Source organism: Euprymna scolopes, chromosome 2 (genome assembly GCF_053919585.1).
Source record: "Euprymna scolopes isolate OS-2025 chromosome 2, ASM5391958v1, whole genome shotgun sequence".
NCBI lineage: Eukaryota > Metazoa > Mollusca > Cephalopoda > Sepiida > Sepiolidae > Euprymna > Euprymna scolopes.
Genome location: NC_136483.1, coordinates 78066113 through 78081964, shown reverse-complemented (window position 1 = coordinate 78081964; position 15852 = coordinate 78066113). Strand labels below are relative to the sequence as shown.

At 31.9% G+C, this 15852-nt stretch overlaps 1 protein-coding gene across 1 annotated transcript in view; it reads right to left on the bottom strand.

Moving 5' to 3' along the window:
- Window positions 1-15852, bottom strand: part of LOC145292773 (uncharacterized) — a 43128-nt gene continuing 27276 nt past the window's right edge. The window contains exons 6-8 of the mRNA XM_080138811.1: window positions 13902-14034; window positions 12338-12434; window positions 1-957 (exon numbers count right to left, since the gene is read on the bottom strand). Of these exons, the coding sequence (XP_079994937.1) occupies window positions 836-957; window positions 12338-12434; window positions 13902-14034 (352 nt within the window). The 3' untranslated portion in view covers window positions 1-835. The remainder of the gene's footprint in view (window positions 958-12337; window positions 12435-13901; window positions 14035-15852) is intronic.

Below are 15852 nucleotides of genomic sequence, written 5' to 3'. Positions count from 1 at the left end.
GAGCTTTAAAACAATTTTATTTCTGTAAAAAAAAAAAAAGTATTGGCAAACCCATTTTTCTGAAGCCACTTTCAGTTTTCATTTGGAAGAACGTACCTAATTTTGTTCATTGTAAGAATATCTGTAAACTTGATTTTTTTTTTTACTAATCATTATTTCTGTGAAAATGTTTCTAAATATTTATTTGGGAAAGATGATTTTCATTTTTTTTTTTTTTTTTTTTTTTTTTTTTTTTTTTTTTTTGAAACTGTTAACATTCATTTTCTTTTCCATATTTTTAAGTTATTACATGTAAAAAAAAAAAAAAAAAAAAAAAAAAAATTTTTTGTGAAAATGTGTAAAATAAACATTGAAAAATATATGCAGATAAACATTTATTTGATAAAAATCAGTTTACGAATTCGATTTGAAAACATTTCTTATCAAAAAATTATGAAAATAAATGAAACAAGTACGGAACATGATTTAGCGAGGTCGCCAAATTAACTAAGTCTACTTTTTTTGACGTGTAAGGACATTCAATACAGGAAATGGCTTAAGAAAGTTAATATAGTCTAAATCTGGAATATGGTAGCCCTAGGATACGTTTTTTGCAGATTACGATGTCGAATACAATGTTTTTCCGGCCTCTGGTTAGTGTTATTTATAATGTTATTTGATTATATACTATACTGTATTTTGTTACTAATTTTTAATGCTGTATCCTGGGGTTTTACTGTATGCGGGTTTGCCAAAGTATAATTTTAAAACAATGGATTTTATTCGACATTTGGGAAAATATCAAGTGAAATGTTTCCAATAGTAAAATTGAACTTCATTGATTGAAACTTTTTCATTAAATAGAATTTAATTCCTTTGGTAATCGTGGGATGTTGTGATCAATCAAAATCTTGTCGCTGGGATAAAGTAATTGTAATGGTTGACGCAAAAGCTCCACTAATTCAGCATATCGTGCTTCTGGGGAAGAAAGAAAGGAAACTTTTCAATGAAAAAGAAAATTTTCCACTTCCTGACATGCTCTACTACAAAAGTAAATGACAACTTTAGATACTTTACTGCACAATAACAATTCTACAAAACATAAAATTAGACTTGTAGTTACTGAGAATTATTTTAAAAACAACTTGAGTAGAAATTATCAACTTTATCAGTTAAATCTTTTTTTTTTCTACCTTCAGTGCAACCATATGTTGGCTTAGATTCTCAGAATAAACTTAAAATGAAGTTATCAAATGTTAGTTCTATTCATAAAAGCTTTTAACATCAAACTACCTGATCATTCTTTATCGAATGGCTAAGACGCCTAAACAATGTTATTTATCTATACGCTAGTCACTAATCTAAAATAAATGCATTTTTTTTTCATCTATCCTAACTATATTAACATTTGAACAGGTGTTTGCTTATTTCTGATACATGATTTTGAAATATCATACACACACAAATGATCAGTTTATATTTAACTGTAAATATGGAAATTCCTACAAAAACATCCAAAAACCAATGATTAAAAAAAAAAAATAATGCTTAAAACTCTGAAAATAAGCAAATTATTTTCATTTTCATTCCCAAATTCAGATATAATACAGCAGATTTTCTTATTTTCAGTTTTTTTTTTTTTTTTTTCCATATGAGATGTCTTAAATAAATTTCCAGACTTTTTTTTTTATTGATAGTACACACATGAAACTCTAGTCCCCTTACAAGTAATCTCCTCCAGCGGCAATGCACTTGTACCGTCCCAACAACTTCTGGAAGTTCTCTTCTGTGAGCGTGTCAATGACCTTCATACCCATCCTCTTTCATTTCCTCAACTATCTCATAATGACAGCCTCTAAGGTTTTCCGTGAGATTAGGAAATAACGAAAAATCACAGGGAACCAGATCTGGACCAAAGGGAGTGAGAGTAAGAAACTGTCTTCATGCCCATCTTTGTCAAAAACCTCATAGTATTTCGTGTTGACTATCTGTCCAGTGGGAACTCTGCATGTAGATCATGTCCATGTTGTCAAAAAAAAAAAAAAAGGGTCATCAAAAATTTCTAGGTGGATTTGCTCTGTCTAGCCTTCTTGGGTCTGGGAAAGCCGGCATGCTTCGACTCCGAACTTGGTCTCTTAGTCTCTGGGCCATAGCAGTAGGTCCAGCTTTCACCGCAGATCACCAAAGCATCAAGAACTGCAGGATCTGAATTGATCAGTTCTACCATCTTCCTCCTGTCCTGACAACGTCTTTCTGATCTTCTCTAAACACTTGTATGGCAAACTTCACAAATCTCCCACATCTTTAGTTCCTTGCAAATAATTTTGTGTACAGTTCCCACACTGACATCAAACAGCACTCATTGCCTCTATAAACACACAATGGTCCTTATCTATGAAATTCTTTATTTGGCCAATGAACTTGGTATTCTGACTTCTTACTTCTCCCACCCCTCACAGATTCCCTTGATTCTCTTGTGCCACTCAAAAATTAATGCTTGATTCATGCAAGATGGTCCAAAAGCAGTCTGATGCATTCCATGTTTCTGTGGTATATTTTCAGAGTTTAAAGCAATATTATTGCATACCATACCAGCTGTGACAATCAGGCTTTAGTAGGGTGTATTCCAATTCCTGCTGTAGCTGTTTATTTGAACCTGAAATCATAATTGGTCAGTTATCTCATAAAATGTATAGCAATAACATACTGAATTTTCAAGAGTCTGACTATATTAAGTGTCTGTACAAAAAATCTGGAAACTTATTGAAGGCACCTTGTGTGTGTGTATATATATTAGTAGAAAAGGTCAAGATATTGTAGAATTAAATATACAATATTTTTTTCAAAATAAGGAATATGAAATAATGATGAAAGGTTCCTCGTTCCATGGAGTTTCAAAGAAAAGCTCTTGTTCTCCAAGGAAAAGGGTAAGTATGGATAAGTATCCATTTTTGCTGGTTACCTCAATTTTTGAAAACATTCGAGAAGGAAAATTTAAAGAAAAGTATAAGTTTATAGCTAAAATAAAAGCAAATACTCAGCAAAATCCAATATGAATGATTGTAAATATCCAGTGATATCTAAAAGTTCACAATAGGTGGGGCGATTAGTGAGTCGAAAAAGAGTTCTCTAAGATATCTTTGAGAATCTCTTTAAAAATATCCGGGGTTAGAGGAGGAATAAAAAGTGCATGTATAAAAATCCTGTTGTGAAATGTGGGAGTAAAATCCAATCCATGGAAATAATAGTTCTTGGGCAGAGAGGCATACTACTACAACTACTGCTACATATATAAATAAAAACTTGAAATAGCCATAAACACGCTTGGGTTTTAATTTGCATGTTCATTTTATAAACAACTTCTAATAAATTACTGTCATATACAGTTGTAATCTGCATTGTCATATTTTATGTATTTGCAATATTTTTGTTAATAGTAAGACATCTGATGCCGAGAACAGATACTGCACGTTGACCAAGTAACTAAATTTTGTTTTATGAAGCATCTTTTTTTATCTAATTACATTTTAATGGTGGGCAGTGTAGTATCGGTTCTATTATTATAAGATTGTACTCTCGGGAATTACTTGCTCCTTTTTTTAAGGGGGTAGTGGTAATCCTAAAAACTGGTAACCTGTGATGCCATAGAATAGGATTCTGGTGGCTAGACATTGGCCTTTCTCGACCGTACTATTTGATTTGATTCTTAAAAATATCAAAAGCTTATTTTTTCTCTTTAAATAGATATCAGAAGGTAGTGGTTGAGTCAATCACGTTGAGAATTAAATGATTATCGATGCCAAGAGTAATGTTTTCTGAGAGTAATGCTTCTTTTTTTTTCAGTAGAATTCCCTTTTAAGAGGAATGTTCCCACTTTTATTGTGAAGTTCACTTCTATGAGCTGTGTATTCTATAAATATGACTACTTATCCCTACGTATATGATTGTGTTTGCAACTTTATTTGATGTTAAATAACCCGTTGATGGGGGAGGGTACCATAATACTATGCTCTCAGTCATTACCTCCTTCTTTAGGGATCTGTGTGGTACATATTTGTTCATCATATTCTCTCAGACTAACAAAATGATGCAACTGAAGGGAGCATATATATCTTTTTTTTTTTTTTTTTTTTTAATATAAATGAACTAGAATAATACCCATTCTAGAACTAGTAAAATTAATTCCCTGAACTAAATAATTTGTGCCACTTATGTTGTTAGGAAGATTGAAATCCGTGTATGATACGTCTAGAATCCTTATTTGAATTTTTATCAAAATCCATTTCATGAGTTTGATCACAGAAAACCTCTCAAATTTAAGCTTTAAAAATCTTAAGAAACTTAAATTCACATAATTTTGTTTAATTGATGTTCGATGACTATGAATTAAAGTCGATGCAAATCTGAATTTTTTTTATTTTCAGATGAGGGGGGTGTACTACTCGTAAAACCTTTTCAAGTACTTCAAAGAAACTAAAATTTGTAATATTTACTAATATCTAATACATAATGTAAAAATTTCACAAAAATAGTATGCAAATTTTCATGAATGACTTTAGCCCCCCCCCCTCTTTATTGTCCTTTGTATTAAATTAAATATAGCTCACATTATTCATCCTTATGCCTAGCAGAATTCATAGTGATCGGCCACTTACTTTAAGAATGGAAACATTTGTATCTAATTTTATGTATTTCGTTTTTCAATATAAAAAAATCTTTGGATAATTTAGCTGGTGTGATATGTCACTTTTCTGAGGAATTTTAAAAATGTGTATATTTATTTGACTTGCATCTGTTATACATATGAAACTAAAATATTTTTAAAAGTACAAATGTTGAGAATATTTAATACATATTTTAATTACAATAGAAAAATGCAAGCATCAAAAGTAATATGATTAAGCTTAAACCTTGAAAAGTAAAGGACTATTTGTTAAAACTGGAAAAGAAAAGGATAAGATATTCTAGTAATAAATTCATAACTTCAAATATTGCAGCATTAAGAATTTATTAAATTCAATTTAAAACATATAATCAATTCTTAATGCTGCAATATTTTAAGTTATGAATTATATTCTTTAGTAAAATATCTTGTCCTTTTCTTTTCCAGTTTTAACAACTAGTCCTTTACTTTTCCATGTTTAAGCTTAACCATATTACCTTTCATGCTCATATTTTTCTATTGTAATCCATTATTTTTCCAGGCTTCCAATAAATTCACTTGTTCTTTCTTTAATTTCAGTCTTATTTTTTTACCCCCATAAACACATAACAATGTACAGCACTCATCTGCTTTCAATAAAATCCCCCCAATTATTTTGCTTTCATTCTGTTTCACCTGATACTTCTCTTTTTGAGATAACAGTGAATTAGTAACAGTAGTCGCTGAAGCGACATCGTCGCTATGGAAACCAGTCATAAAAAGTGTTGCTCACCTTCTTACACATTTTAACGATTTTGAACACCAGAAAATTCATCATAATTTTTGTTTTTACTGAATGAAAATTGAAAAAAAATTTTTTTCATAGTATAGCTGAGAAGGTGATCTATAAACTAATAATTGTTTGAAATTTCGTTGAAAAAAGCTTTAAAGCAGTTCTAAATGACTAAAACTGCCACTTAACCATATATTCAAACACGGTCATTTTTGAATGATTAAGTTATTCCATTCATTAATTTACTTTTAAAAATGTCTCTGCAGCAAATTATTTTATTTTATTTTTCTCTATGTATGAATTGATGCAAAATTTTCTAAACATTTGCATCAATCCATGGACAAAATCAACACTTACGCTTATAATTTAAATATATCATTAATCATCTAAATTGCATCAAATATTTAAAAACTCTCATGAATTAACTTTATTTTGGTATTTTTTTTTTCTAATTTAACAAAGTTATATTGCTTCAGTTAGCATTTTCTGTGAATAATACTATTAAATAAATAATTAATTTCGCCCATGGAGCTAAAATGCAAATAGATAAATATTTATAACATTAAGACATCATTGTAAGAATCTAATAGCCACAGCTAAGAGTGGGCATATAGAGATGACAAGAAAACATATTGAATCACAGAAAGTAGAAATTTGTGATTTCTGGAAATCAGCCACCATGATGTTACCTGCACAGCAACTGATGAGGCTGAACTTCTTGCCCAGTATTTTACTTTAGATTCCACAAACCATTTCCTCCTAAATTTTTCATGTCTGGGATATAAATAAAACAAAAACCTTGACACTTTTAAATCATGTGGGCTTGATTTTATCCTTGCTAAATGAAATGCTTTGCTGATCTGGCTCCAGTCCTCTCCAAACTATAATAAATGCCTTGCTGAATATTGTTTCCCTGAAAGCTGGAAAAATGCCTCCCTGGTACCAGTGTTAATAAATTTTTGTGAAATGACTGGCCAACAAAATTATCTCACCATCTGTCATCTCTCTCCCTTTGTTAAAATCTTTTAAAATATTAATTAATCTAATGATGGTCCACCATCTTGTTAATGCTAAACTATTTTCTAACCAACATTGTGTGATTTAGGCAGATATCCTAAAAGTCATCTTTGAACATATACATCATACACTGAACAAGGCTGGAAAAGTTAAGATGGCAGAACTTGATATATCCAAAGCCTTTGACAAGGTCTGGCATGAAGGTTTTTCTCATGAAAATGAATTAGTATGGTATACTACACAAATATTTAATACAATCAGATCCTTCCTAAGCAAAAGAAAGATCCAGTTTGTCCTTGATGGAATTGTCCCCTACGTAAGGGACGATTCTTGGATTTTAATTATTCCTAATGTTCATGAACGACCTCTCTTTGTGTCAAGATGAGTATATTTAATGACTCTACACTCTATTCTTGACATGTGAGTAAAATGAATATGCATACATACACATTCAAGGCATTGGCTAAATCTTTAAGAAATGACCATTAATCTGTAACAGGATAGGGTCATGAATAGATGCTGCTAATTAAAAGTTTCTTTCTTCTAATAATTATAAGAAACCTTATCAGCCACTGATTGCCATGGCTAATAGTATCCTACCATCATTCAGACCCCTCTGCCCAACATTCACAGGTAACATTGAAAGAAATACGTAGAAGACTGCTGTAAAGAAAGGCTCCCTCTACCATGATAGAAAACTTCTTGCGCCTGCCAGTATCCTATATCTCTACAAAACCATCATGCATGGAATATTGTTATCACATTTTGGCTGGTGCACCAATCTTCTTAGGGTTAAAAAAAAAAAAAAAGCCCCTAAGCTAACAAATCCCACATGATCTACCAGACTCGAAGCTTTGTCCAGTTGCCATCATGTTGCATCGCTGTACTTGTTTTACAAATACTTTAATGGACTTGCTGCACTGGTGCCGCTTCAACACAAATACTTCCAACAATCATCAAAATCCTACCCATTTACTGAAGAGATCCCACGAAATTGAAGGCTCAACTCTAATAAATTCTTCCATTGAACTGCTGAACTTAATAATTCCTTTCCTCTTTTCTTGGTTGTACCAACATGCAGTAATTTAAATATAATGTGAACAAACATCTTGCTGCACAACTCTCCACTAGGGATACTTCTCTAGGTGTGGTTCCTAATTCACAGTAGCCCTTTAGGTTTCCGTGTCAATATACTTTATTTGAGAGTGAATAAAAGTAATGAAGTCACTGAAGAGTGAAACATGGTGATAATGTTATAAAGTAAACATTGAATTTAATTTCCAACAATATGTTATACTAGCAGGCCAGTCAAAAAATATGCTTAAATATATTTTAATTCATGAAAATTTTATATTTATTAAACAAATTTTCTATTTTTGATTCTTATATTGTACATAATATATATAGTAATGATTTCAAAAGTTTGAACAAAAGTGACTTTGGTGCCATCAGCTTGAATCAAAACCAAAACATTCAGTGCTTCAGCCTTCTTCGTCACTGCCTGATCTATTGCCAGATTGATTAAAAAAAAAAAAATAAAATAAATATTAAGCGGGTTTAAAAAATGTATAGAAGCATGCTCAGAAGTTAGTCGATTTACTTCTGTCAATGTCAACTGTTTTTTTTTTTTGTTTTTTTTTTTTCAATTTTGACCCCTTAGCAGATATTTTTACAGGCTAAAAACCAAATCGAAAGTGGTTCCCTGATCCAAATATCCTATATATCAAGTTTCAAGTCTGTAGACCAAATATTCAGAGGAGTTTGGTAGAGAAATTTTGCACATACCAACAAGGTCATATATATATATATAAATAATATGCTAGTGTGCTAGAACTTTTTCATCCTAAATTCTATACAATTATGCACAATGTAGAAACTATACATAAAAAGAATTAAGAGTAATAGTGAAATGAAATCAATCACCTAATAAGAAACCATAAAAAATGAATAACTAATTAATGAACGTTCGTTTTTCAAAGGAATATGCAAATTAGTTAACCTTCATGAAGTTGCTTGTATATTCATGACTGAGTATATTAGAAGTTCATTTTACTAATTTTTAACATAAAAAAAAAAGTTGATTTTTAATATCAATGCCAGAGCAAGAAAAAAAAAACTGTTTATAGATATTATATTAACTTTTTGTTAACTAAATAATTGGATGCAGATATCCAATTCCTGGTGATTTTTTATGTTTATTACCAACCCTGCTTATTTCAGGATATTACTCACACAAATTGTTCACAAAAATAAATTCCATATAATAAAGTATGGTCAAATGTAACATAAATAGCTCCACTACAACCTAACTATTTTGATTAACACAATCACTTTTGAAACTTTGTGAAAGGCAAAGATTAAAAGGACACTCCTACTTTCATTTACAAACTACAAAAAATTTTTTAACTGTATATACATAAGTTGTGTTCAGCTTTTTATGTAAATAAATTTCAAAATTAATTTTGATATATACGAGGTGCCTTAAATAAGTTTCCGGATTTTTTTGTACGGGCATTTAAAATTGTTGTAGACTCTTGAAAATTCAGTATGTTATTGCTATATACACCTTATGAGATGACTGAACAATTTTTATGATTTCAGGTTCAAATAAATAGCTACAGTAGGAATTGGAATACAACCTATTAAGGCCTGATTGTCACAGCTGGAGAATTTCAAAAATGCAATCTGGATGAGAGGATACGTTAGAAGAACGATATGCAATAAAATTCTGTTTTAAACTTGGAAAAAATGCCACAGAAACGTATGGAATGCTTCATACTGATTTTGGTCCATCTTGTATGAATTGAGCATCAGTTTTTCAGAAGCGTAAGAGATTTAAGGAAGGCAGGGAGTCTGAGGGATGATGAGAGATGTGGGAGGAGTAAGGAAGTCAGAATATCAGAGTTGATTGGCCAAATAAAGAATTTCATGGATAAGAACCGTCGTGTCTATAGAAATAATAAGTGCACAGTTTGATGTAAGTGTGGGAATTGTACACACAATTATTTGCGAGGAACTGAAGATTTGCAGGAAGTTTGTCACAAGGGTTTCTCAGGGAAGATCAGAAAGAAAGATGTTGTTATGACAAAGATGGGCATCATGACAGGTCCTCACCCTTCCTATAGTCCAGACCTTGCTCCCTGTGACTTTTGGTTATTCCCTAAGCTCAAAGAAAACCTTAGAGGCTGTTGCTATGAAACAATTGAGATGAAAGCGGCTGTGACGAGGATCATTGACACGCTCACACAAGAGGACTTCCATGGGGCCTTCCAGAAGTTGTTGGAACGGTATAACAAGTGTATTGCAGCCGGAGGAGATTGCTTTGAAGGGGACTAGTTTCATGCGTGTATTATCAATAAAAGTGCATATACGAAAAAAGTCTGGAGACTTATTGAAGACACCTTGTACATCTAACAAATTCTGCAAATAAATGCAAACTGTGGCTGATATTTTTACATCCATGTTAACATTGTATTTTGCTTTGTGTAAGCAATAGAAAGTTTATGAACAAAAATGATTACAACATATCAAATGGTTTAATTTAAGGTTTATTTTTCTTAAAGGGAGATAATTCAAATAAAATATTTTTTGCTTTAAAAATATTTGTTAATTCATATAAATTTTCAAATTAAATTTATTGATGAAAATTTTGTATTTTTTGGTCGCCCACATTGCGAATTGAATCTTCAACTTTCAGGTGAATATCACTCTTACAATTGATTTTTACAAGTACTCTAGTACTCTAACCACTGTGCCACAGGTCCTTGAGGACAGTTCTAGTGCGAATTTTGGGAGCCTAAACTTATTTTTTAACAGTAATATATATGTGTGTATATATATATATATATATATATATATATATATATATATATATATATATTATATAATTAGTAATAAATAGTGATATTTACAACTAGAAATAAAATAGGTTTCAGGCTCTCAAAATTCGCACCAGAACTGTCTGCAAGGACCCGTGGCATAGTGGTTAGAGTACTTGGAAAAATCAATTGTAAAAGTGATATTCTCCTGAAGGTTCAATTCTTATGTGGGTGGCTGAAAAATACAATTGCAAATTACTTTTTACAGGGCTAACGGAATGAGAGCATATTCTTATGTATATCCATTAACCCTTATCCTCGAGTGGCCTCCGAGCCTTAATAAGTGGCGACTCCTTTGTAAAAAAAAAAAACACTACCTCTGTGACATAAAGGGTTCCGCTTGAAATTCCATCCAAATTCCCAAGTTCAACAAGATACACCTGAAGAAGGTCAGAGGTTACATCGACCAAAACATTGTTAAAATCACACTCATGATGAGAACAGTAGTCTGATGAATCCAAATAATACAAATAATCAATCCTTATTTCAAAAATTCAGAAACGTAAGCAGAAATACATTATTATCTCAACATTTACTGTAGTTTCAATATAGCCAAGCATTCATCAGAAAATGTGTATAATTTTTCTCAATGTTTAAATTTTGAACAAAAAAAATATAAAATCGAATTCTAACAAGATCATAATATGCAGGTATGTATACATTTTTTTTTTAATTATAGATTCACTGCTTATCAGGGCCTGGAGGCCACTCAAGAATAAGGGTTAATGCATTTCAGGTGAAACACTGATGATTGTTGACGATGGAAATTGGGTAGAAATTAATTATTTAAGAGGATGGCTCGACAAGAACTTGATAACATTAGACTTGAAAATGACCATGTTACGGTACACTGGGACACAACTCCAAAGTATTGTGTTTGTAAGGAAATTGCTGATAATGGTTGTAGCTAGACAAGTGTTACTTGTGAATTTTTTACCACAGAAAGATAATTGTTTATTAGCAGAGCTCAATATTTTTTCAAGTAACTTTATAACAAGTAGAAATTAATTATCTCAACATTTACTGCAGTTTCAGCATATATTACTGTATCTCAACATCAGCATATATTACTGTATCTCAACATTTACTGCAGTTTCATCATATACTTACAAAATAATTAATTTCAGTATTTATGTAAATAGTTATCAATACAGAAGTAATGCTTTGTAGTATAAAATATACTTGTCAAGCAAATATTTTAATTTTTATGTTTAAATACAGCTGGCAAATTCGACCAAATTGCATAGGTTTTAGAACAGAAGTCAGAGAAAAAATCAATATGTAGTTCATCAGGCGAGGTATGAAACTATCACCCTCTCCTTGTAAAAAAAAACAAAACAAAACAAACATTATGTGAAGAAAGATATCCAATAAATCAACAACCCTGAGATAGATTAAATGGTGCTTGTTAAGGTATAGTTAACAAATCGATGTTTTGCTGGCTTTTATCTCCATCACTCTCTGTTCTAGTCAGAACTGATTCTCCTATAAGATTTACATTTCAAGAGAAGACCCTCCAAAGTTACTAGATTGAGTTCCACACCTGGTTTGCATTCAGAATCAGAACCTCAAACAAAAGAATTTTTGGTGATAACTTAGTAGTAAGGTTTTCAGTGCACACACAATGTCTACAGAAAAGATTTCTGTTTCATCCAAATTGTACTGATGTTCCATACATAAACTGATCTATTGTTATATCTGCAACTGCGCATTTATTTGTGCCCAGCGATTGACTCAAGCCATAATCTTGTTTGACGACTAGAAGCCTTCTGTGATCAGAGAACGCAACATGGGCTACTGCAAATGTGTGTTGTGTGAATCATCAACTAAGTATATTATGGAAGCAAGGAAGAAAAGTCATGTGTGAAAGTTTAAAAGATCACACAAAGATGTTGCAGCTGGTTTATGCAGATGCTCAAAGAATTTTGGTCCGTAGCCTATTTCAAAAGTTGGATAACAGGGCTTGATGAGAAAGAGACCTGTAAGCTACTACCCATCCTTTACGTGAATCTGAAAGGGTTTACAAACCTGAATCTGGAGTTATAACACCTTTGCGTATCAAGAAATCGAGGGTAACAAGGGAACAGTTGGGCTTAAATTCTTCACTGGTTATTAAATGTTGAAGCTGCAAAGAGAGGAAAATCATTGTTATAAAATATTGTAAAATTATATGCCAATCTCTGACGATCGTCAACCCCCAAGTGATTATAATACTTCCTTTTCTCTTCTGGTCATATCATCTCTCATATTAACAATCGCCAAGTGCACAAGCACTGGTTTACAAATTGTGTTACATGTGAGGGGTCCTACATAAGTAGTGATTAAGTTGGTTAGCGTGAATTTTAATAAGGGTCACATTAGTACATGTCAGGATAACCTAGCTGCTATCGAAATTGTACACACAGATGGGTGACATGATTTGAGGTGGAAGGCAAAGATCAAATTACCTATTCAGATTCATACGTGGGCATATGATGATATCACATTTTTCAGGCAGGAGAGGAAAAAGGGTTTTAAAATCAGTCTCTCTCGGGAAACGATACAAACAGGGCATGGCTCAAAGATGTGAAGAATCTTAGGCGAATGTCACTTCAATGTCTATCCATTCTGCGTGTCAACCATTTTGTCAGATAGAAAGTAATTTAAAGTAAACAATCAGAAGATAATTCGTCTCTCTCCATAAGTAAATTCTCTCCAATAAAACCTTGAAGAACTCATCAAAGTCTCCTTGTATAACTCATGAATTGAAAGTTTATATTGCCCAAATTGAGACAACAGACAACACTAAATGATCACAGTCACTCATTCATGAAACGTGATGATGATGAAAGAAGCAACAATGCAGAAAATAAGACCAGCATGTAAACACACCGCACACATGAATAAAAAGGCTTTATTTGGTTTCTTGATCACTCATGGGGGAGTATATGACCTGTGTGATCTCACGTTGAATAAAATATGACAGTTATGTAAAAGAACAAAAGCAAAAGCTGACTCACAATAAAAATACAAACTCAGATGTAGACATTGTATTTAACTCATCGGTAATTTCTGTATATGTGTGTGTGTTATTAAAGCCCCACTGCTAACGTCTACATATAAGTTAGATTCCAGTCTTTTAAAAACAGAATCTCAGCTTAAGACAGATCATTTTTCTGTCCAGGCAAGTTATTGTCCACTGGGTGTTCAAATCCAGTTTGTTCCACAAAAATCATTTTCACTTAGGATGTTTGCAACCTTCATGTGGTGCCTCTCATAAGTACCCAATGTCTTTCTAGAAAAAACTCTAACTAGAAAAATATTTGGATTCATACGATATTATTATGATGATGATTGTTAATATTATTATGATGATGATTGTTAATCAAAGTTATTTACTTATCAGATTTCGTTGTCTGCTTGACTTAATCTAAATCTCTGCTGAGCTCTCACTCTTCAGATCAATGTGAACAAAGATGTCATTGCGACTTGAAATTTGAATCCAGGGTGCTGTTTTTTAAAGAGATGGATTTTTTTTTCCTCGCAGTAAAAACTAACCTTGTGTCTGACACTGTTCACACGGGGTGGGGATGGGGGGTAATTAGGAACTTACTGTTTCCATGGAGACCAGTTGAAAATCTGCTACTTCTCCATCTGCGTTTTTGGGCACAAAATCCTGGGGCACTTCTAAATCAAAGACAAACTGACATTCGGGGAAAAGGCCACGTTCATCTTCATAGAAATAACTGAAAATAAAAATGAAATGCTGTCAAACAAAGATAGAAAAAGAAGAATTTCACTCCCTGCCTAACCACCCTTTTGATAAGATGGGAACAGGAGGAGTGGGATGGATCACACTCACACACAAGTGTGAAGTAGTGACCTTGGCCCATTGTAGTCAATATTGTATTAGGCGAGTGACAGTGGGTAAAGAAAATAGAAGAGGAAACAAGTATCAGAAAAAGATCAGGGAATGACCATTATTTCCTGTTTCTTGAACAGTTTGGGTTTGTAATGTATTGTGTCTGGAACATTACAAGCCATTCAGAAAACAAAAAATAGAATTACGTTTTAACTGATGGGCAAACTGTAAATTTGGCTTCATTTTTTAACTATATCTGGGCCAAGATGAGAAAACCCTGTTCATTACAGCTGTTTAATTGAGAGGAAGCAGCCCCAGAAAAAAAATAATCACAGGATTATTCACATATTTCTGTCATAGTCAACACAGACTCCCACATTCTAAAGTTATTTTGCAAAATAAAGAGATGTGCAAGCATTAAGACAACCTACTTGATACATGTGTGTATTTGAGTAGAGAATCTGCTGATGCATCTTTTCATTTTGTGGACTAACTGATTGAGAGAGACTCATTTTTAAGTAACAGTCACATGACTCTGTGGAAGCCGATCATATGAACAACAATTCGAAAGACATCTTCATTCTTCTTTGTTATTGTAGCGAAATTCGAAAATGAATTGTCATGTCACAGTAATGAACATATCCAAAAATTACGAAAACCAATAAGATAGAAAATTAATTATTAATGAAAATAATTTTCAAAGAAAATTAGCGAAAATTGAGTTATGCAAAAAAAAAAAAAAAAAAGAAACTGGAGAGTTCTAATTGTAACAAAAGGGAGGTAAATCTTTTCTGAAAACTGAAAATCTTTTAGCCAATTTAGCAAAATTTAATTTTCACTAATTGTCTTTGAAAACTGTTTTCATTAATAATTAATTTTCTACCTCATCATTTTTCATAATTTTTGGATATTTTCATTACTGTGACATAACAAAACATCCATTAGACACCATTGGTTTCACTTGAAATTCAATATTTCCATTTTCGAATTTTGCTATGATAACAAAAAAGAAGCAACATTTTATTCCATGTGGAGATGATGCTATCTCTATCTCACCATTATAGAAACTACATTAAATCTTTCCTAAAATTAATTTATTATTCAGAAACTATATTCAGGTCAAGCTGGCTTATCGCAGAAGATCATCCCCTTTCTTCTAATATAAAGATGGCACCCATATTTGTTGTTTGGAGTTTGTTGAATTCCAAATAGTAAATTAATTTTATGTTTTATGAAGATTCTAATCCATAATTTTTTATGAAGATTCTAATCCATAATTTTTTATGAAGATTCTAATCCATAATTTTTTATGAAGATTCTAATCCAGAATTTTCCAGAATTTTTTGTGTACACTAATATTTTCACATGATAAGTATGTATATCCATAATTTTTTTGCTTTAGTTTGACATATTTCAAATGTACCTTAATATAAATAAACACCTAACATTTTATTGAACACATGGCTTAGGGCATAAGATGTTGTTAAGAGGTATTTCCCTTAAAACTTGAAACAGAATTAGAAGAAAGGCAAGTGATGTGTCTGGTCGCCAACACAGAATATTTGATGAGCAAATTAACTTTAAATCCATTCCTACACTAACGTGTATTTAGCAAACCTATGACTATACGAGATGTACCAACATGGTTAAAATAACAGTTCACATCCAATGAATCATTTACAATTGGTTTTGTGTGATTCAG